Source organism: Tauraco erythrolophus, chromosome 2 (assembly GCF_009769465.1).
Source record: "Tauraco erythrolophus isolate bTauEry1 chromosome 2, bTauEry1.pri, whole genome shotgun sequence".
Taxonomy (NCBI): Eukaryota; Metazoa; Chordata; class Aves; order Musophagiformes; family Musophagidae; genus Tauraco; species Tauraco erythrolophus.
This window is the reverse complement of record NC_141466.1, coordinates 81,723,842-81,744,884: the sequence shown is the minus strand read 5'-3', so window position 1 is coordinate 81,744,884 and position 21,043 is coordinate 81,723,842. Positions and strand designations below refer to the sequence as shown.

At 44.9% G+C, this 21,043-nt stretch overlaps 1 protein-coding gene across 1 annotated transcript in view; it reads left to right on the top strand.

Annotated features, from left to right (window-relative positions):
- The first annotated feature begins 12,707 nt into the window (after positions 1–12,707).
- Positions 12,708–21,043, top strand: part of PDE10A (phosphodiesterase 10A) — a 194,358-nt gene continuing 186,022 nt past the window's right edge. The window contains exon 1 of the mRNA XM_086626871.1: positions 12,708–13,557. Coding sequence (XP_086482997.1) covers positions 12,708–13,557 — 850 coding nt within the window. The remainder of the gene's footprint in view (positions 13,558–21,043) is intronic.

The following is a 21,043-nucleotide window of genomic DNA, read 5'->3' as shown; positions in this document are numbered from 1 at the left end:
AAATGAAGTAGTATTACAAAGAGTGACAAAGGCAGGCAGGCAAGGGAAGGGCTGGAAGGAAAGGCCAAGAACATGTGGTCTGGCTCTTCTCTTTGATTGCGGTAGAAAGAACTCAGTCCGTTGAAGGTCATAGCTTGATGCTGGCACAAAGCAGAAAAGAATTGGGCACAGCGTTTCAGGCATAGTGAGGACACAATATTTCTTGTGGGTAAATGAGCGAATTATCATTGTTCAGCTTGAACTTCTCATCAAGAAGACTGTTTTATGGGTGAGAGAGTAAGAACATGGAGGGTCCATTAGACAAGCATATTTCTGATTGCCTGAATCTACTGCAAGGATGTGGTAGGATTTACAATAACTGCTAACTAAACAGCCAAAAAAAGAAAGTTTTTTGTTTTTGTTTTTTGTTTTTTTAAATAAAGGTGATGCATCTTTTCCCAGGGCTCCCCCAGAGGTCCAAAATGGTGACTCCACTTGGCTCTACTTACTTTTCCATTACCTTTCTCTACATTTCCCTCCCTTCTGAATTTTAATCTGCCATCTGATAACACAGCTGTTTTTCCTTTCTCTTTTGTGTACTTTCATACATCAGATTTCTAGATCTTCTCCATTCCTTCCTACGTTTATCCTTGCACATCCTTAAAGTGCTATAGAGAGTTAGGAAAGTAATGTGGGCCTTACACTGAGATCTCTTTTTCTTTAAAGAAATATCTTCCCTGAAACACAGCTATGCCGATTTTCATGGAAGAGTAGTGGTGTGAATTAACTTGTTGTAGTTACTCAAAACAAGAGCCATTTCAAAATGTCTTTTGAAAAACCTAATCTGACACACAGTGCACACAGAAGTGGCAGCCGTAATAAATCCTGCTGTGGTCAGGTCATTCGTGTCCCAAAAAGGAGTACAGATCAGAGCAACTGCAGCAGCTGCTACTGTGTCAGTTATGTTCATATTGCTGCCTGAAACCCAACTATTGGAAATATCTAAGAAAAACTTGAGAAGCATCTCAAACTGTGTGCCAGGCTTCAACACGGGTCACATGGATCAAATATTTTCACCTAGCAGTGTAATGCAGCAATCTCAAGAAAGCTGTTAATATTGACAATGCACTAATCTCTAGGTGAAAATCTTCACTCTACACCTAGGCCAGGCCAGATATCTGATTACAGAGAACAAGTTTTCACTGACAAGAAGGTATGTATAACTGGGGAGGTGGGGGCTTTTCAATATCTCACTATGAGCAAACAAACAAGCAAACCAAGAGGGTTTGTTTGCTTTTTTTTTTTTTTGTCAAATAACAGATCAATTACTGCTGCTAAATTTCTTTTCAGATTAAATTAAGTAATTTATGTACATTGTAATTTCATGTTTGCTAGAGTGGGCTTGCATAGAGGGCTGATAGTTCACAGCCGAGGAGGGATAGTTTGATCTCAGCAATGAGTGCGGTTTTGAAAAATTACACTTCTGTTGAATGCGAGGGTTTGTTTTAAAAACTGTTTAGTGTCACGTATAACAAAGAAGAATGGCTATGGGAAGAGGGAAAACAAAGGAGAAAACAAATTTGTTTTCCTTAAAAAAGCGGGACAGCAGGCACTAAGGACAAGCCATGCAGTGTGATCATACCCTCGGTGGCTGAGACAGCAGGAGGCTTTTTAGGCAGGGCTGGAGCTGTGCTCTTTGGGTGGCTACCCTGCTGAAAGAGCTTGTCTGCTTGCCTTCCTGGAAGGGCAGAGCAGGCAGCCAGGTGCCCTCTGGCAGTATGCAGCTTTCGGGATCTGCTTACTTTGCTTCTGCGTGAAGCCAGCCCCAGCCTGGAATCCTTCCTCATATGTGCAATGGATGAGAAAACAGGAGGTGATGTTGCAGGCAGGACAGAGGGATATAGGGGAGACTAGGATACTTTTCTGTCATTCTTTCAGCACTCTTTTACAACTCTGTTTTAAACTTTCTACATAAATTTAGGGAAAAATGTTTAAGCTTCTGTCTTTCTTCCTCTGTAAGGCAGCATTCATGAATAATACTTCCCTGTTTTGCAGAGCTGTCAGGCAATATTTGAGTATTTGTGAGTCTGCAAAAACACTACGTGCTGTAGACTACCTGTGACTGAAGTGAAGTGCTTATAGCTAAAAGGAGGACAATCATCCCCCTGGCAAAAGGAAAGTTAAGAGTTCAATGTAGCAAAAATTTGTTTGGGGACTGAACTGATTTCCTGTTTTCTTCCCTGAGTGCAAGCAAGGGTGCGTTAGCAGAGTTTATAAAATTTGCAAGGCCATTGTCTGCACGGAGGGGAACTGGAGCATATTTTGGGATGATTCAGAGAGCTCTGAACTCTGTATTACTGGAAGAGAGATGAAACGTAGCAATGTGTTTCATCAAAGTGCAAAATCATTCACCTAGGGACGAATACGAATTTCTTTGAGCTCAACAGTTGGACACAACCGAGAGGAAAGAAAGTCCTCATGGCTGTGTTCATCACAAAATGATGTGGGTGACAGTGACCACCCCCTAGTATTGCAACCGTGGTATATCAGGCAAAATTTCTTTGAAAGAATGGGTAAGTGTTTAAGCCATCTAATAAACTTTAGTGAGAGAGTGTCTGCAACTGTAGTCACCTGTACTGAGGAAAGAAGAATTCCAAGTGGAAGAGGCTTGTAAGGTCATCCCTCAGGAAACCAGAGTTACTGTTACATGAAAGAACTAAAAGATTGTGCCTCGATTAGTCAAGGAAAACAAAGTCTGAGGAAGATGTTACTACTCCTTTTAAATACCAAAGGTCAAGAAGGCAGAGGAGATATTTAAAGCTAGAAGAAAGACCTAGTCCAAAAGAAATGGCCATACATTTATTTTGGCTGCAGTTTAGGAGGAGGAAGAGTGAGATCCTGAATGACCTTTTTACTGGGGCACTGGAAGCTGTGTAACTGATTTTTGGATGTGTGACCAGTCTACGACAGTAGGGACTGACGTCATGGATCAGGGGATCCCTCGCAGGCCTCTGGTTCAGAGCTCCACTGACCTGGAAGAGAGTGACGGGGTCCATGTGGCAGTGCCTGCAGCCAGAGCCTGGCTTCCCCTCATGCCAAGATTCTGCCCAGTTGTCTCGGTTTTGTTTTCTTCCCCCTTCAAAGGTTCCTGTGGCTCCCTTTCCCCACTCATTTAAGGCTTTGTCCCATGGGTCAATTAAAGCTGTGTTAGCGGTAGCCTATAATTTTGGAGCTCCAAGGGCTGAAATAATTAGAAATTCAACTCTGATAGTGTTGTAGGTGAGAAAAACAGTCTCAAATTTTGAGTTTGTATTGTGATAAGCCGTGTGCAGGACAAGGGCTGACAGGCAACAAAAGCTATTGGCAGAAAAAATTCTGCTTTTCTAATAAAATCCTTTAGATTTTATGTAGTGAAGCCACATCCAGTCAAACCACAACTTAGGGTAGCGTAACCACGGGTGAAAAACCCCACATAAAGCTTTAGGTTAAATGGGAGGTTTGCGGTCTCACAAAAGAACCCTTTCTCCAGAAATAAACCCAGAGTTACTCCTGCATTAATGGCTTGTTTAGTCTGGATGTCAATCTGTACTTTAAAAAAAAAAAAAAAGTAATGATAGATAATTATATCTGAGTGTGTATGAGCCAGATCAGATGTAGAGATAGTCTGATGTAACTCGGGCGTTGCGATTACTGTGTGATGTACTTTTTCCGCGCGTAGAATCTATAAACTGGAAGGCTTGCCAGAAGCTTTCTCCAAGTAGGGATTCTGAGTTATGGGTTTCAGTGGGAGCCACTTTGCTGCTTGTCTTGAAAATAGTCAGACCCACAGGTGCAGTGTTTACAGCTCTGCAGACTGTATCCAACAAGAGAAAGCTGAGCTGAAGACACTATAGAGATTGCTTCAGGTGGGTTACACTGTGCTTTCTCTTCTGCTTTTGCCCTAAAGGTGCAGGAGATCACAGGAAAAAAAAGAAAAGAAACTATCAGTTCAAATAAACCGTTTGCAAACATCTGCTAGATAGATCTGTTCTTTCCAAATGTGATTGCAGTATTTTGCAGTATACTGCTTTGTATTTATTTTCTGTATAATAAAGCAATCAATACTTTTAAAATTCCCATCCTGTCTGGCTAGCATGAATGCAAAGCTTGCTAGCCTGAACAGGACTCCTGTCAGTTATATCTACAGAATGTAATGTAACTTTCTTTCTGAGGAAAGCTCATAAAGAAATTATTTGTGCTTCTTTTATTTCTGGGCTATTTTGGAGTAGCTGCTGATTCTGTACTATCTTGGGGGTAGGATGTGTCCTGTTTGCTCTGCTTGAGCTCCTTGGTCTGCACTCAGTCTTTTACTTGTTTATTCAGGGAGCCCATGTCAAGCAGGAGAGACGAGCGACTCCCTGTCTCTGTAGCCAGGCTGATGCTGCTTCACTTCTACCGTCCTCAAGCCTCCATACGCAGCCCCAGACTTCTGCTACAGCACAGGCAGTCTCTGTCCTTCCCCTTCCTCTGCTTTACTAGCTGCCCTTTATTTAGACCCAAGACTCGAGAATAATCCCCCTCGCCCAGTGAGGGTCAGGCCTGTCCATGGGACCCAGCCAGCAGAGGGGCAAGAGGAGGTGCTTCTTCTGGGGAAAGACTTGGAAGCCCCGAAGTGAAAGCAGGTGAAGAGCTGGTTGCAGCTGAGACAGCGCAGATGCTGCCAGCTTGAAGTATGTTTGCTGGGAGGTGGCAGATGTAGTAGTGTGGGGAGAAATGGTGAACTGGGGAGAAGGATGGATGGATGGATGGATGGATGGATGGATGGATGGATGGATGGATCATGCACGAGGGAGAGAAAGCTGTCGGAGTAGCAGAGACTGCTGGATGATGACAAAGGGAGATAATGCAGAATAAGTAGACAGGCAGATAAAAGAGAATGAATAAAAGTACATGACAGTGGTGTCTTATTTCTGAAGGAAAAGAATTGTATTGAATCAAATAAGCTTGTCTGCAATGGTCTAGGATTGTGTGTCAGATAGTATTTCTTCAGGGATGTATTTCTTCAGGGATGATGGTATTAATACTCCATGGTGTATTTCACATGTCGATATTATATTTTTCAAAGAAAATCTGTACCATTATGTTGATTTTGCAGCTAGAGAAATACTGGCTCTGTAAGTGTGAGAGAGAGAGGGATAGAAAGAAAAAAAAGATAAAAAAAGAGAGGGAGAAGTGTGAAAAACAGGCAAGAAAAAGATAGCAAGTATGTCCTAGGGTGGGATATAAAGACATCAGGTACATGTGTGCATGTGTGCTGCTGTAGGGAGATAAGTTAGGTTGAATTTGTTGATGTCTGAAGTAAGGATGGGATAGAGAAAAGTTACTTGGATAATAAACTTTTCTCAATTTTACCAGGTTGTCTGTGGTATTGAATGAATGCATGTTACAGTGGCATCAGTCTGAGAGTCCACACAGGAGAGCTGTGGGCTGCATGACAAACTTGAAGAGTTTAAGCTTTCATTTCAATGTCAAATGTTGTAAATTTGGGGATTGCAAAGATATATTTCCACATAGAAACAGGGCATGGATTGAAACCAAGTGTTTTAGAAAACGTGTTATATAGCCCATGATTGCTAGAGGTATACATGTCTTTGCTCTTTTTGTGTCCTCAGGGTGTTAATTCTGAAGGCTGATGACTGCATTTCACTATCAACGTCACAGTTTCAGGATTGACTTTTTTTAACAGATGAGATGGGTGTAAAAGTCCTGTTCTTCCCAGGAAGTAACTTAGTAGTTACTGCAACTGAGAGAAATGGGATTTGTCAGAAAGTGTAAAACAAAGGAGGAATTAAAGTGAAAAGGAGGATGCATTGTTCTAAAAAGAAACTTGTTTTCCTCTGAGGGATGCTTAGAAGTCAAAACGAAGTGCTTGAATTCAACATAAATTTGGTTTCTTTATAGGTAATTCTAAAGGTTGGAGTCAATCTTTTCATTTGCTTTTTGCACCAGCGGTTAATATCAAAGCAGAATCAGCTGTAGGCTTAGGCTAGAACAAAGCCTTACACTTAAATGCAGAGCTGAGATTACTAGTTCCATCAAAGAATTTGCCAGTGATGGGGCAGTAGGATTTCTCATGAACTATGCAAACTATGTTAGGGAAAAGTCTGCTTGTTTTTAGTGGTTGGGAAATTTGGGAAAGTGAAGAAGAGGGTTGCAAGAGAGTTATGGTGTGAAAGCTGGCATCCCTGTTGTGACAGTAGCACTATATGGGCTGTGCTACATGCTAGCAAGGTGCACAACTCATGGTGAAAGAGCAAAAGATAAGTCAGTATTAACTTTTTCTTTTGGATTTTTCTTAAATCTGTTACATATAAAGCAACTTTAATTCATGTAAATGTTAGAATTTCCGTGTTCCAATTGAACACAGAATTGAAATAACATGTTAAATATTTGTCTCTACCAGATAGCAAATTATAACAATGTTCCTGTCATAAATTAACTCTAGATTTCATTGCGAAAACAGAAAGATAAAATTACAAAAATCCTCATAACCCTATTTATTTTTCTGCAGTAAAATGGCTATTCCGATAGTATTAGGTAACAACAGTGCTGTTGCCTGCCATGCCAACTGTTACGTCGTTTGCTGTTTGTGTTTCATTACTACCTAAGAGGCCCTGGTCCCAAGCCAGGATCATGTTGTGCTGAACATGATTCAAAAGATGGTCTTTGTATCAGAGAGCTTACTGTGTTTATGGTGCGTTTGGTTTATAATATAGCATCTCAGCAAAGACAGCTACTGATGGAGTTTTAATTTCTTTAGAGGGCAGTCTTTTCTGGGGCAGGTTCTTTGTTTTCGCAAAAGTAACTTAAGCCCAAACAACTGTTTTCTTTTCTGACCACCCTTTAAATAAAAGAAAAATAAATAAAAAAATCTGATCTTAGTGCTGCACAAGACAGCACAAGATGGTAGATGGCATCATGAGGTTTCCTTTAGCTACTCGCATAGTCTTTTATAGGAAACAAACCCATGCACATTGGTAGGAAAGTGAAATGTAAATAGTTCCCTTTGTGCACGGGCATTTCCTTTTAAAATTAAAACTATTTTGCTTTTTCTTACAAGGTAATTTGTAGCGTTATGTCTACCTGAAAATTTACAGATTAAAATGTCTCACTTTTGCACATGAGGTATCTTCTTTCCATAAAGAATTACAGTTTTCCTCTGAAAAATAATAATTTTGCATAGTTTCATGTATTTCTAAAAAGAAAAATTTACCAGGAAAAGACATGATCTTTGCAGCTTTACTAATGTACCAGCTGTTATACATCACTTAATATACACTTCTAGAGAAACTTTTATTATTTATAGTTCCAGCCACATAACCTCTCAGCTGTCACCTTGAAGAGCAGAAAGTGAAGTGACATAAGCAGAGATGAACAAACCACTGAAAGCAAACAATATATTTATTTACTTCCCCACCCCGCCCATCAGTTATCTCTGAACAGACCTGGATTTCTTAAAAAACATGTTGTTTTGATTTACTGAACAAATTGCAGTTCATTTTGTATCTCTTAGTATTTCTTCTGCATCTGGACTAGGTAATTCCCCAAAACACTTTCAAAATGGCTGCCAGCACACGTTTGCATGTTATCAATACTCACAGTTAATATTCTTGTGGAAAAGAGGTGGCTCATATGAGTGTTACTGGGAATTAAAGAAAACGGCTGACAAACCCTTTAAACAAATTTACTCCTTGCATGTGTACAGTGTTTGAGAATAATCCTTTGTAAAAACAATCTCTTACGAAATAAGAGTTTTCTATAAATCACTCTAAAGGTTTATAGAATAAAGCTTTAGAAAACCGTGTCTTTTCCTATATGTTTCTAATTTGTGATAGCAGTTCAGTAGCTGGGTAATAGTTACTATATTCTATAAGATCATTTAGCAGAAAATCACTAGAAAAAAATGTAATTATTTTTATTAACTTGCACAGGACTTTTCCATAAGAGATTTAATTTGGGGCTATATTTACTCAGCTCTAGAGTTTGGGCTTTAGCTGCATTTATCTTCTTGCTTCCCCTGCCCCACCACTCCAGCAGGTTGCCTTCCCTGTATTTCATTGTGGCTACTCCTGCCTCACCCGCATTCAGGTGGTTGGTTTAGTCAGCTCCTCTACTTCTGTCATCCTACATTTTTCTGAACTGCTTTTCCCCATAACCTGTCTTATTCTTTTTTTTTGTTTTCTTTCCCAAGGAATTGATTGTACATCACAAAGGGGACTCTTAGGATATAAGGATGATGAGTGAGATAAGAGGACTTACCAGGCAAAAGAGCGGGACCAGATAAAAGATGAGTCACTGCCTTTCTTAAAATGTAGCAGACAGAATTGGGAAAGAACAGGTGTTTGGTTTTAAACTATATTTAATGCCAAACAACTGTTATTATAACTTGATTTTACTTTTTCCTCACAATGTTTTCCTTCAAGTATTTTGATTAGTATTGCCAGATTGTTGCCAAACAGGCTTATTAGCTGCTTTCAATCAGGCCTGTTCCTGTAAGTACGATGCATGCTGGACCTCCTCATAGCTTCAGTGGGCACTCTGACTCCTGAACTCTTGTGAAATTGCATTTACCTGTGCAAATACAACCAAAGACTTTTGCCCATCATTGCACTGACACAGCACATGCATACCACAACCCTTGCACCTGATGCAAGTGGATGCATTAAGAGTATTTTAATTTGCATTTCTTTGTGTTTTGGAGTTTTTTAAAGCCCTTTTTGGGATGAGGTAGCAAACCTCACTGTTTCACACCAAAAGTTCCTACTGGAGTGGGTGAGACTTCTCTGGTAAATGATGAGTGTACGGTTAGTACCATGGTTGCATCGGTGACATCATTGCTCTGTGGCAATGGAAGCTGTCATGAGCTGAGTGAGCAGTGAAAGCCCACGTTGACAGATAGATTGGGGAAGGAGCAAATGCGACTCATCACTGATTTGTCCCCAGGTATTGAAATGGCCACCAAGCATATTTGCCTTGTCTGCAAATCTGTATATTTTACAAATATATAGTTACAGAGCTTGAAAATTAATTTTCACTGTCATCTAACTTTTCTTCTGTAATTGCTTTTGCTTGCCCAGCCAAGAAGCAGGTGACCAATCAGGTATGAATTGTCAATGGATAATGAATAATAATCAAATTAACAGCTTGTAAATAACCCTTAACCTGAAAGCTGCTTGTCTAGAGTATCTGATGATTTCTCAGGAATCAAAATGTACTTTGCCCGGTTTGTTGAATGTAACATACATATTTATACATGTACGATTCACATTCCTTGTGTAAATACACAGATATCCAGTTTCAGGCAGTGATATTTGAACAACTGTAGTTTGAATGAACAACAATTGAGGAATTTAGCATAGATTAGCATAGTCAAACAAGATTTCTACAATTATAAATCGACGATATAAAGTTTCAGTAATTTACTCTTGATATTGACAGAACAATTTGGGACTAATCTGTCTAAAGGAACACCTTTCATTTTATCAGTTGAATAGCTCTTGCTTTTTGTCAGTCATTTCAGTTTGATTGTCTCTTTCAATTTAAACATTTTAGTAAAAGAGGTTTTCTAATAATAAGTTCTTAATTGCTAAGCAAATAGGCTGCAACAACAAAACACAATTCGCTAAAGTTTTGTTTCTATTAGCTAAGCTTTTTCTCTGAGAATTTAAATATTTGCTGGATCTCTAGTCATCCTGCAGCAGTTATGACACAAAAGCTCTCTGTGTAAAGCAGGTAAATAGTGGTTGGACTTCAGGAAATAAAAGCACCTCGCACAAATAAATATACGAAATAGGAGTTATTAAACTGTTTTGATAGAGTTAAATAGGCTAAAAAAAATGGATCACAGAAGCAGATGCAGATTTCTGTATTTTAGTTCAGGATTTTTAAGCAACAGCAGGTTTTAAGAATCATGCAGATAAGAACAGTTTAGTAAAACCTGCCCTTTCTGAGTATTTGTTTTGTTTTACGTGTTTTTTGTTTGTTTAATAAGAGTCTTTAATCTGTTTTGGCATTTTAAACCTTTTGCAAACTCTGTGGATTGTTTCTCGCTGTTACAGAACACTCGACTAGCTGAAAACACATTTTAATTTGAAACGGTTAAAATTTTTAGAGGAACGTCTTATTTTGCAGCCTTCCAGATTCACGGCGATATATGAAGACTCTGACTTTGACTAGTGTCTATTCCGGCATTCAAAGAAGTCCTGAAGTGATGTATGTAAAACACTCGAACGATTTAAAACAAAAAACAAAAGCGTAGGTTTATATTATTTTCAAAGCAGGAGTCGAAATTCGAAAGAAAAGAGCCTAACTTCGAACGGAAATAGGAAGATTGCGATAGTTGGATGAGGATTCCCGCAGACACCTGCGCTGGCAGACCCGCTAACGCCGCACCTGGAGCCACACCGGACGACGCGGAGGTTTGGTCTCCCGGAAGATGGAGGAGGAGGAGAACCGAATCGCCCGCGTTTCGGGTGCCTCGCCGGCAACAGCAAAAGAAACGTCTTTCCCGACAATATCCGCAACGGTTTCCGCGGTGCCTGCTCCCAGCCCCCCGCCCCGAGCAGGGCAGCGCCCGGGCTGCCGTGCGGCTCGTCCCCGCCGCCGCGGAGCCGGTCCCCGCCGCAGCGCAACAAAATCTGCCGCCAGAGGTACGGCGGCAGCCCCGGCCGGGCAGGCACCGCCGCGGCGGCCGCTTGTCCGCCCGCTGGCGGGCGGGAGTGCCGGGGGAACCGGCCGCCCGCGTGAGGAGCGCGGTTCCCTCCGCCCCGTCCAGGTATTCGAGAAGAGGCAGCCTCAGCCGGGACGTCCTGCCGAGGCGGGGTGGCACTGCGACGGGGGCCGGACCAGCCCCGCAGCGCAGCCCCGGGACGTGCCCCCCGCGCCGCCGGTTGGCGCCGAGGCTGTCCCGGAGGGAGTCGGGTGCTGCCGGCCCGGCGCTGGGGCAACGGGCTCTGCGCTTCGGCGCCCCCTCCGAGGGCGAGGAGAGCCCCGCTGCCTGGCAGCCGCCCGCCGGGCGAGCGGAGGGGAGGGGAGGGCAGGGCAGAGCAGGGCGGCCGCCGCCCCGGTGCGCGCCGCCGCCTCGGGGGCGAGGGCGGCGGCGCCGCAGGCTCCGCGAGCCGCCCGGGTCGCGAACGATCCTCGCCGGTTAACGGCGCTGACAGCGCTGCGGGGCGAGGGGCGAGGCTGTCCCGGGAGCGGGGGAGGCGGCGGGCTGCCCGCTGCCCGGGGGTTCCCTTGAGCTGACAGGCGGCGCGGGGCAACGGCTCCCCAGCTGCTGCGTCCCGCTCGGGCCGGCCCGAAGGAAGCGTGGAGCACCTGGAGATGCCGGCCACCCGTCCCCAAGGTACTCTCCGGTACACTCCGACCTCCCCGCCCGCCTCTCGGCGGCAGCTGGCGCCCGGGGCGGAGAGAGTTCGGGGCGAAAACGAAATACGTGGGACGGGGGCTTCCAGCGCAGCCCTCAGCCCCGCTCCGTTCCGAGCCCGCCCTCGGGTTTCCCTTGGCCGGGCGTTTCCCCGGCGGCCGCCTCGCCGAGGGACGCCGTAGCGCGGCCCGCCGAGGCGCCGTGCCGCCGAGACGGGCGGGCTGCGGCCAGGCTGGCGGGGCGGGGGTGGCGAGGCGTGGGCCGAGCGGCGCTGGCGGTACGCTCCTTCGAGGGGAGCGCGGCAGCCTGAGGCGGGCTGCGGGGCGGGACCGGACCGCGCCCGCCCGGGGACCCCGCCGCGGAGTCGGGGTGGCGGCGCGCCGGGCTCCGCTGGTGCTGGTGGTATGAGTGTGGAGCAAGGCCGGTGGTGGCCCCGGCGCCACGCCGCACCTGAGGCCAGGGGCTGAGGTAGCCCCTCGGGGAGCCGGACGCCTTGGAGGACTGGGGCTGAGGGGCAGGTGGCTGCAAGTGTGCCAAGTAGAGACTGCGGGGGCGGGGGGCTAGGGGGGGTAGAGGGGCTGAAGCAAACACGTGTGATGCGGGGCATCGGGAGGGACTGCGCTTCTCCGTATAGGAACGGGGGTCTGATGCCCGGACTGAAACAGAGCGGCGGCTCTCTGGCATCTTCATCCCAGGCGCCGCGGGGTGTCTGCCTTTTGATCTCGGTGGCTGGAAATATCTGTTTAAAATAATGAGGCCGCATAGGGAGGATCTTTTTCTCGCGCCTCTCCCTGCGCTCCCCGTAGGTAACCGCTGTGCTGTAGCTCCTGCGTGCGCGCCCGGTAATGAGAGGAAGGGAGGCAGCCTGGGAAGCGCTGGCTCCGCCAGTGGGCGGTTTCTGGCGGCCGGGGCTGGGACTGGAAGCGGCACTGCAGTGATTTTATCTGCCTCTTTGCAGACGCGCACGCACATACGAGGCAATATTTGCCTTTCTCGAAGATTGTTGCCGGTTTCTTGCTTTGAATGCGAGGTGGGAGCATGAGGAAAAGCGGACTTTAAAAGGGGATCGGAACCGCTTGGCGGTCGGTAGCGCCCTGTCCCCCTCCGGCTAAAGGGGGAACGGAAATGTGAGGATTTTATGAGGGCGGGGAGCTGGGGTGCAGAGTAAATACTGCCCGGGGGTTGCTGGAGAGAACGAAGGATCGAACCGCGATTGCCCCTCGTTTGGCTCCGTCCTTTCTCTGCTTCCCCTTTCGCTTTACTCCGGTATCTCTTTTCGACGTCCTGCCTTAAACTACCGCGAAAGGGAGGGAAGAGCGGAAGCATGTCCAACCCGGAGAAGCGGATCTTATCCCGCCCCTCGGCCCCCCTGGCTGCAGCACCCGGGGAAAAGCCCGGCTCCGGCAGCCGCCCGCTCCACTCCCATGGCCAGAGCGGCGGAGGTGGAGGCAGCGGCGGGTCTCCTCCTCCTCCCCCTGCTCCTGGAGGCGGCTCGGCTGCCTGCGGCTCCCTCTCTCTCCTCCTAACAACCACCAGCAGCAGCAGGAGCCGCGCTGCAGGGACAGCCTCCTCCGCCGCCTCCGCCAGCATCGTCCCCAGAGCGGCAGCGGCTCCTTTCCTCGCTCCAATCCCCTCCTTTTCCTCTGCTTCTCCATCTTCTTTTTACTTCTTGCCGCCGCCTCCTCGTTTCCCCTCCTCGTCTTCCTTTAACCTCACAAGTCTCCAAGGGAGGGAAGGAGGAGGAGAGGCAGCAAGAGCGGCAGGAGGAGGAGGAGGAAGAGATGTTGGCGGAGCAGCAGCAGCTCACTTGATCGCCCATCCAGGCGGCAGCGGCAGGAGGAGACTCTTCTGTTCTTCCTCCATCCAGAGCTTGCTGCTCCGTTCCGCAGCCGGCGGCCCCCGGCAGCACCGCTCCCGGCTCCTCCTCTCCCCAGCCGCCTCTCTCCCGTGGTCCTGCAATTCCCTCGGTGCTGCAGCAGCAGCAGCAGCAGCCCGCGGCGACGGGATCCGAGGAGGCGACGGCCCCGGCGGGAGCAGGACTCCTAGGCGGCAGCAGCGGCAGAGAGGCGCCTTCTTCTCCTTCTCGTCTCCCCTGCTCCTAGGGCCAGACATGGAAGATGGATCTAATTCTGCAAGCTGCTTTAGGAGGTTTACGGACTGTTTCTTGAGCACAAGTAGGTACCGGAGCGCTGTGCCCGGCGCCGGATCGCGCCTGTCTCGGGGGGAGGCGAAGGGCTGTGCCCGAGGCTGGGTGCATGCCTTGACGGAAGGGCATTTCTTTGTGAGTGGGGGGGAGGCAAAGACACAAAGGGGCCGTATACGTGGGGCGTGCGTGGACGCATGGAGGAGCGGCCGGGTGCGTATGGAGGATGCACGGACAAAGGGGATGCTCGATGTAACTGAGTGCTCTTTGTGGCAGCTGGCTGCTAACGCCTCGAGGATTTCGGCATCGTTTCGGGGTCAGGCAACGTAGAGTTGTGTCAGCCTATCTGTGTGTCAGCCTTTTGCTTGGTGCATGCTTAATTTGCTCGGGAACGATACGCAGGGGAATGGAGACTTTCCTTTCCACTCACCTGGAGTAGCAATAAGGGAGCGTTACGGTACCGGCAGTTGACAGAAAAGCGGCGGCGGCGGAGGACCGAAAAGGGCGAAATGTGTCGCTTCTGCGTCCCCTGTCAGATCTGCCACACGCCTGCAAATTCCCTGGCTTTGATCGGGCTGTGCTACGGGGTGCCTCCTGCCCCTGGCTCGTTGCAAGGCGGGTGAGAAGCCGGAGAGGAAACATGTGCTCCTTGCCGGGGGGCGCTGGCGCTGTAGCTGTAGCGGGGATAGGGACCGGCTGGCGGGGAGGGCGGAATAAAGGGGGCATTGAGGCGCTCCGCAGCGAGCCTCTTCCGCTGCCGGCGAAACCCTCACCGGCTCCCACCGAGCCCCAGCGCGGGGGAAGGGCGTGGGGCCGCGCTCGCCCCGTGTCGGGAGCGGGGCGGGAGCAGCCGCTCGGCCTCTCGGTGCGGGGCTCGGCGAGCGTCCTCCCCGCGCCGGGCGGGGGAGCCCGGCGGCAGCGGGGCCCGCTCGGGCGGGTTGCGAGAGGGGGAAGGAGGGTCTCGCATGGCAGAACGTCCCCGTTCACAGGGACGCGGCCCAGCTCACCCTCGCCTGTCTCGCCCCGAGCCCGCCGCCGCCGCCGCCTTCCCCGCTCCGAGGCGTTTCACTGACGCGCCGCGCCCCGCAGGGTGGGCGCCGCCGGGGCCGGCGCGTCCCCGGAGCGGCCGGGGCTGCGGGCTGAAACCTCCCGGGGTCGGGCTGCCCGCTCCCGCCCGCCAGCCCTCAGCTCCAGCGCCCCGCCGGGAAACGTGCTGCGGGTCAGTTTGGTCATGGGTTTAATGAATTTCCAAGTGGAGCGTGTATCAGGGCTGAAATATATTTATTTTTCTGGGGGGGAAACTTTTTTTTTGCTGGCCTAATGTTTTGATGGTTAAGGTGACTTCGATCAGCTCCGGTTATTTGTTGGTGTGGTTTTTTTTTTTTTTTTTTTTTGGGGTTGGTTTTTTTTGGTGGTAATTTCTTAGATCATCAATTTCTGCCTTAAAGTGTCTCTAAACTTGCATTTTCTTCTGTTAGTATAGTTTTATTAGGTGACTTTTAGGATACAGATGAATAGTATATAGTTCATGCATGTATGTATTTTGGGGGGATGTGAGAAGAGCTATAGAGATGTCACCTGAAGCCTCATTTGTCTTATTGCAAATGTCAGCTGTCTTCAGTGCAATAGCCTGCAAGTGTGGTAGTACTTTTTCTGTTGTACGGTAGAGGCGAATAAAGATAACTATGTATTTGCTGTGTTGTCTTTTTGAAACTTTATTTAATAGTTGGTTATGTTACAGACACACATACTTGTTTAGTTTTGAGGCCTGAAGGGAATCCTAAGCTCTTCCAGTTTTTATTTTCTCTGTGTTTGAGAGAGGTAGAATGCTGTCATGCGTGTGATACAATTCTGATATTTTAAAGTAAGTGGCCTTGGGAGCGGGGGACTGAGTCAGGGAATGTGTGTCATGTAGGGCAGTTCTCTTCTATGCTAGACCAAGAAAAAGATGACACGGAAAACATCAGCTCTGTTCAAAACACCATTTTAAAAGGAGTAGTGAGTTCAACTTAAGCTATTTTATGAACACTTGAACACAAGAAACTCGGTCGTCTTTGACTGATTGTGACCTCTGACTGAAGATTTTCCCGCGGGCAGGAAAGGAGCAGAACTGTTCTTTCCCCTGTGAGTTTACTGACGTCTAAGACGACTTGCAGCCTCTCTCTCTGTGGAGACACTTTTCCATGCTCTGCAGCCTGCGCTCATGAAACTTCCGAGAACGTAAATGTCTGATATCTCTACTCCTCCTTTGAATGTGATTGAAACTGGCCAATGGGCTCAAAAGGTATTAGTGAGGTCAGACGGACAGACATCCATGTGCGTGCGTATATACGTAGGTGTACACTTCCCTCCCGCCCCGAGTGATTGTATAAGTCCGATTTCCTTAGGAAACCAGGCTGAAAAAGGAGTGGAGGAAAGTCAAACAAGATACTGTTCAGTTCCAGTGCAGCTACTGCAAAGAGCACTTGTCCAACTGTTTGGAGTACTGTGCACAGTCCTGGTTACAGTGCAGCCGGAAGGCTATTATTGTTTTGAAGAGGATGAGGTCATGTAGAATAATGAAGATAATGTGCTACATCTCATAGCTTTTGTTTCCTGAGTTGTATTTTAGATTCTAAGTCATATGTATATATACACACATACATACAGACATAAATACACTGTTGATTTCAAAGATAAACCAGTTAAATATTTTTACAGGTAAACTGAGGAGTTACATAGGTATGAGAACTGAGATGAACTCTTTGAAAGGGAGATTTAAAAGTGACCTAACAGAATCCTCAAGACTGGAAAACAATGAAATCGCTAGAGATGTATTCTTCTTTCTCCTTTGAGCTCTTTTGACTTGCATGCTCTCCAGTCAGAGTTTTGTTAGAAGATTCTTGATATTAAAATTTTAGGTTCTGCCATACTCAGTTTGTGCCATATCTGGCTATTTTTGGTTTTAAGATTCCTAGTAAAGGACTTGACTGCAGAAGCTTATATGAACTTCGTGAGGTGTGTGGTGTTTTTCTTAACTGCTCAAAATGTGTAATTTGGTGCCTAACATAGTGTTTTGAGAAACTTTTAGTGTCTAACATCCTGGATCAATTCTCCAGTGGACTTCTACCATATTTGGATACTGCAAGCTGCCAGGTATTTCAGGTTTCTGTGAAATGTCTTACCTTCAGGGAAATATCCCATGTTCCTTCTACACACAAGGTCTCTCAAGCTGCACATGTGTAGCATATTTCATCTGTGTCCCTTGAGTGTGCTCACAGGTATGAGTATTTTACAGTATGGGGGCTTTCTGCTTGTCAGAGTATTATCAGTGTATTGATGTTTTATATAGTTACCTTTTATCTGTTTGTTTTTTTGTTTTTTTTTTCTTTCTGATGCAGCAAGTTTATCCTGCACCTTCATGTGACAAATGCTAAGACTTTCCGACTGAGTAGTACTCTGAGAAAGAGTAGATATAGTAAGATCTGTAGTTGTGGAAGAAAATAGTAATTAGAATTTAAATAAAGTTAAAAGTATTCCTGTTACCTATGCTAATGGGAAAGTTAATCTTGGCTTGACTCTTTTTTTTTTTTTTTCTCTTGTCTGTGTATTCATTTGTTGCAATCAGGGTTTTGTAAGCCAAATGCTGATCTTCAGCAATGAATCCCATGTGTAAAAGTGGACAGGGTTTGGTTTTGCAATTAAATCATCCTTAAAATTTAGATGCTGATGTAGAAAACGGAATTGTCTCTGGTTTTCACCCCAGGGATTCTGATTCCACATTAATCAAAAGCAAAATTGTCACTAAAGCATTGCGTAGTTATGATGATAAGTGATGTCATTCAGCAGCTTCCATCAGGACTGGTGTTTCATGATACCACGTTTTGCATTAATGTATAGGAACACCACTTATCCTCGTCTGAAGCACTGCCATTCTATTTAGAGGGACAACAGACAAATATGTAGGGCAGACAGCAAGGAATGGCACGGAAAAGGAATGGAAACCGTGCGGGTAACAATGATGGTGGGCTTGTTTGTTGGAATCAAGTATTTTTACACATGGTTGTCTACAAAGCATGCAGTTTACATTTGAAATAACTAATCCTCTATCCCTTTGACTCCTCAGCTCTGCTGCCTATTTTTGCCTAAAGCTTGGGGGTACCTACCACTCCTAGGCCTTGAGAAAGGAGGTAATGTCTTCACTGTGAACTTGTAAGCAACTTAAGCTTGCTCATCATGTAAGATGGACTGGGAAAGGCATAGTTATCCATGGTAGGATAGTGTAGGTGAGTTGGGAGATGGTCTTTTTTTGTCACTTCTGTGAGGAGAGTGGCAGCTCATTTAAGGTTCTAACAGAAGGCTGGCGGCTTCAGTCACCCTGTTCGTGTCCTTTTTCCTTTTGGTTATTTCAGCATATATGTGATTTAGTGACTTGATTTTGCAACAGTCATATAAACACTCATATCCACTAATGATCTAGGGCATATACTTGCTTACTTGCTTTTAAATCTTCTGTTGTACAGATCAGTACAACAGTACCTTTATTTCAGTTTTAAGATTTTGTGCAATATTATAATACAAGTAGATTATACCTATCGTTCTCTTAGTATTCTCAAATCATGAACTTAGTTTTAGATTCAGAAAATAAGAATGAGAGTCTGTGTGTGTGTGTTTATAACTTGGAAATGGCTTATGCAGCTTGTTGGTCGATTTTAACCTTGTCGGTGATTAAAATTCTATGTCAGTTTGGTGAGGCTCATACGAAATAAATTTTTTAATGCTACTTAAAGTTTCAAGTCATTCTGTTTAATACTTTAAAATTCAGTGTTTTTTACAACATTCTAGTTTTTGCACTTTTGGCACTTCTCTTATTTTAAAAGAAAGCTAAGATCATAAGTAAGTAAAAAAAAATATAAAAAGGACTGTTTGAGTTTTTTTTTTATACTCCCTCTGCTGGCTGTTTCAATTGCAGGTACCTGTACTCGAACTTTGTTACTAAATCTGCTCTTTCGTTACTGTTTTATGAAATGAGCAGTAAGGTGTGTTGATTTCATTCTGTTTATAAAATACAAAAAACCCTGTTTTATTGTTAAATGAATAAACACTTTACAGGAAGGAAGAAATTTGACACCTGTTTAATGGAGCAATGTTTTCATTTTTGTTATACCTTGTATTGATTTGAACTCTAAAAACAATTGAATCTTTTGATGCGTGGGCCACATCTCCAGCAGTAAATATCACAGAAATAACAATTTGTATATTATTCCAAAATTTATTGTAACAAATTTACTATCCAGCTTTGAAGAACAGCTGTGTCAAAACCTAAATATTTATGCTATGTTGTGTTAACAAAAATATAAAAAAATCATCATTTGTGAGTTTGACTTACATCTATGTAATTAGCTACAAGGCTGCATTCAAAGTATTCTGCATATATAATGGATAATTTCTTAAGATACTGGTTTTAGTATACAGTAGTGTTCATCCAAAATATTCATAGCACTCAAAAATTATAATTCTTAGGAATTTCTGAGATTACATACAAGATTGCTGTGTGTACTATTGAAATGAAGCCATTGCGTTCCCCATGGGTGTCAGTTATGACTAAAATTGTTCGATATTTCTTGTTGCTATTTCTGCTAAAGATCCAGACTTTTCTATGTAACGTGCCCTCGCTGGTGCTGCTACTTCACTTCCCGCTGTCAGAGTTTGAAGAGTGCCACCTACTGATGGGCAGCTCCTCGCAGGACTTCGTCCCTTTGCCATCTGAAGGCTCTCTCTCACAGCTCAGCCTCTCTTGGCTTGTGGGATGTGACAAGTTGGTGTGGTTGAACGTGGCAACTGAATTGAATCAAGCCTCGGCTTTGATCTCGTCTATTAAGTGATGCTATTTTTTCTTTCTGATTTGTTTCAAGGTGAGGAAACAGAATTTCCATTCTGGGAGGTGGGCTTCCCCCCTCCGCCCCGCTTGCCCACTTTTTAAAAGCTTGTGAGGAAGTGGTGTGTTTCTGTGGTTTCACCATCACTTCTTGTCAAGCTGTCTTAATTAGTGTGGGAGGAACCAGCCTGCCCGATGTTCGTAGAGGACTTTGGCTTCTGCTGTGCCAGACAAAGTATTTGTGTGTTGCACACTCGAATGAGATGGTTCAAAAGACAGGTAACAGACTCACAATTGTGACTTTATTAACAAATGGACATTCCAAAATGCTCCTAATGTGTTTGTTTTTGTGGAAGAGAAGGACAATCTGGTTAACAAGTTCTAAGTTGTTATGGTAAATTGATGAATTCATCTTTACTGTTAGTACACACTGAGAATGCTTTATTTCAACTTAGAAGTATGCTAATTACTTTTTTAGGGAAAAAAAACTTGGCAAGAGTATGAATTAGTTAAAAAAAAAAAGTGTATCATTTACTTATTTACAAGGAACTCCTTTATTTCTGAGTTCTTTTGATATATTTTCTTCCCAGCGATTTATCACCACAGGAAGCTTTCTTAATTCCCAGCTCCTAAGCTCCTTCTCATAGGTGGCATTAAGAAGAAATAATATTGTGTTTCTAAATTTCATATTATTTTGAAAAATACATTGATAACAAGTTTTAGTCTGGGTGAGTGAGACTTTTAACAATAAAGTATCATATCATTAAGAGTTGCCAAATCTTGTGGCTCAATAGGACTAGAATTGGGGTCTCTGAATCTCTTGAAGGCTTCCTAAAGTACTTCTGGCTCAAGAATACCAAAAGAGAAGGCTTTGGGATGTTACTCACTGCGTTTAGAGAACTCATACTCATTTTAGTTCCTAATTAAAATAATAATAAAAAACCTCAATGTATAAGCAGCAGTAGTAATCTCACCTTCTTTGATGTTGGGACCCAAAGTAGAGATTGTTAGCATCTGAGACCAGTTAATCCAGCTTCCATCTGGAAACTGTGAAGACTTAATACTTTCATTAGCACTTATTGATCTGATTCCTTGTTTCTGTATTATCAACCAACTCTTGCGCAGCTGAGCTGTACTTCTCTTAACAAAGTTTATTCAACTGTTTATAATTCCAACATTCTTCCTTCCTCTTATCCTTCCACTTGCATCAAAAAGAAATCCCCTAATGTCAAGCCACAAATAATTACTAAAAGGAAAGAAAATTTTTCCATCTGAAGTTCTAACAACTTTGAACAGAAACTTCGCTTCTCTATTCCTTCTGATCCATACATACCCAAAATAGCAGATATTCCTAGCTGTGGACAAGCATTGCTACGTTCACCTAAATAATACTGTTTACTCTGCTTCGCCCTGTGGGGAGATTTCCTAATTGGCAGGAAAGATGCTGTTTTCTTTGCCCTAGATATTTTAGTAGCATTTCTGCAGTATTGGGGTGTTCTGCTGGTTCAGAGAATAAGATGTTCAGCCTGAATTACGGTGGCTAAGTGTGCATCCTGTTTATTCTTTCGTAGGTTTCCTCACTGCCTAATTTTTATTTCCCCATTGTATTTCTTCCATAGTGTTTTATTTTATTTACTTCTAAACTGAGTAAAGCTACTAT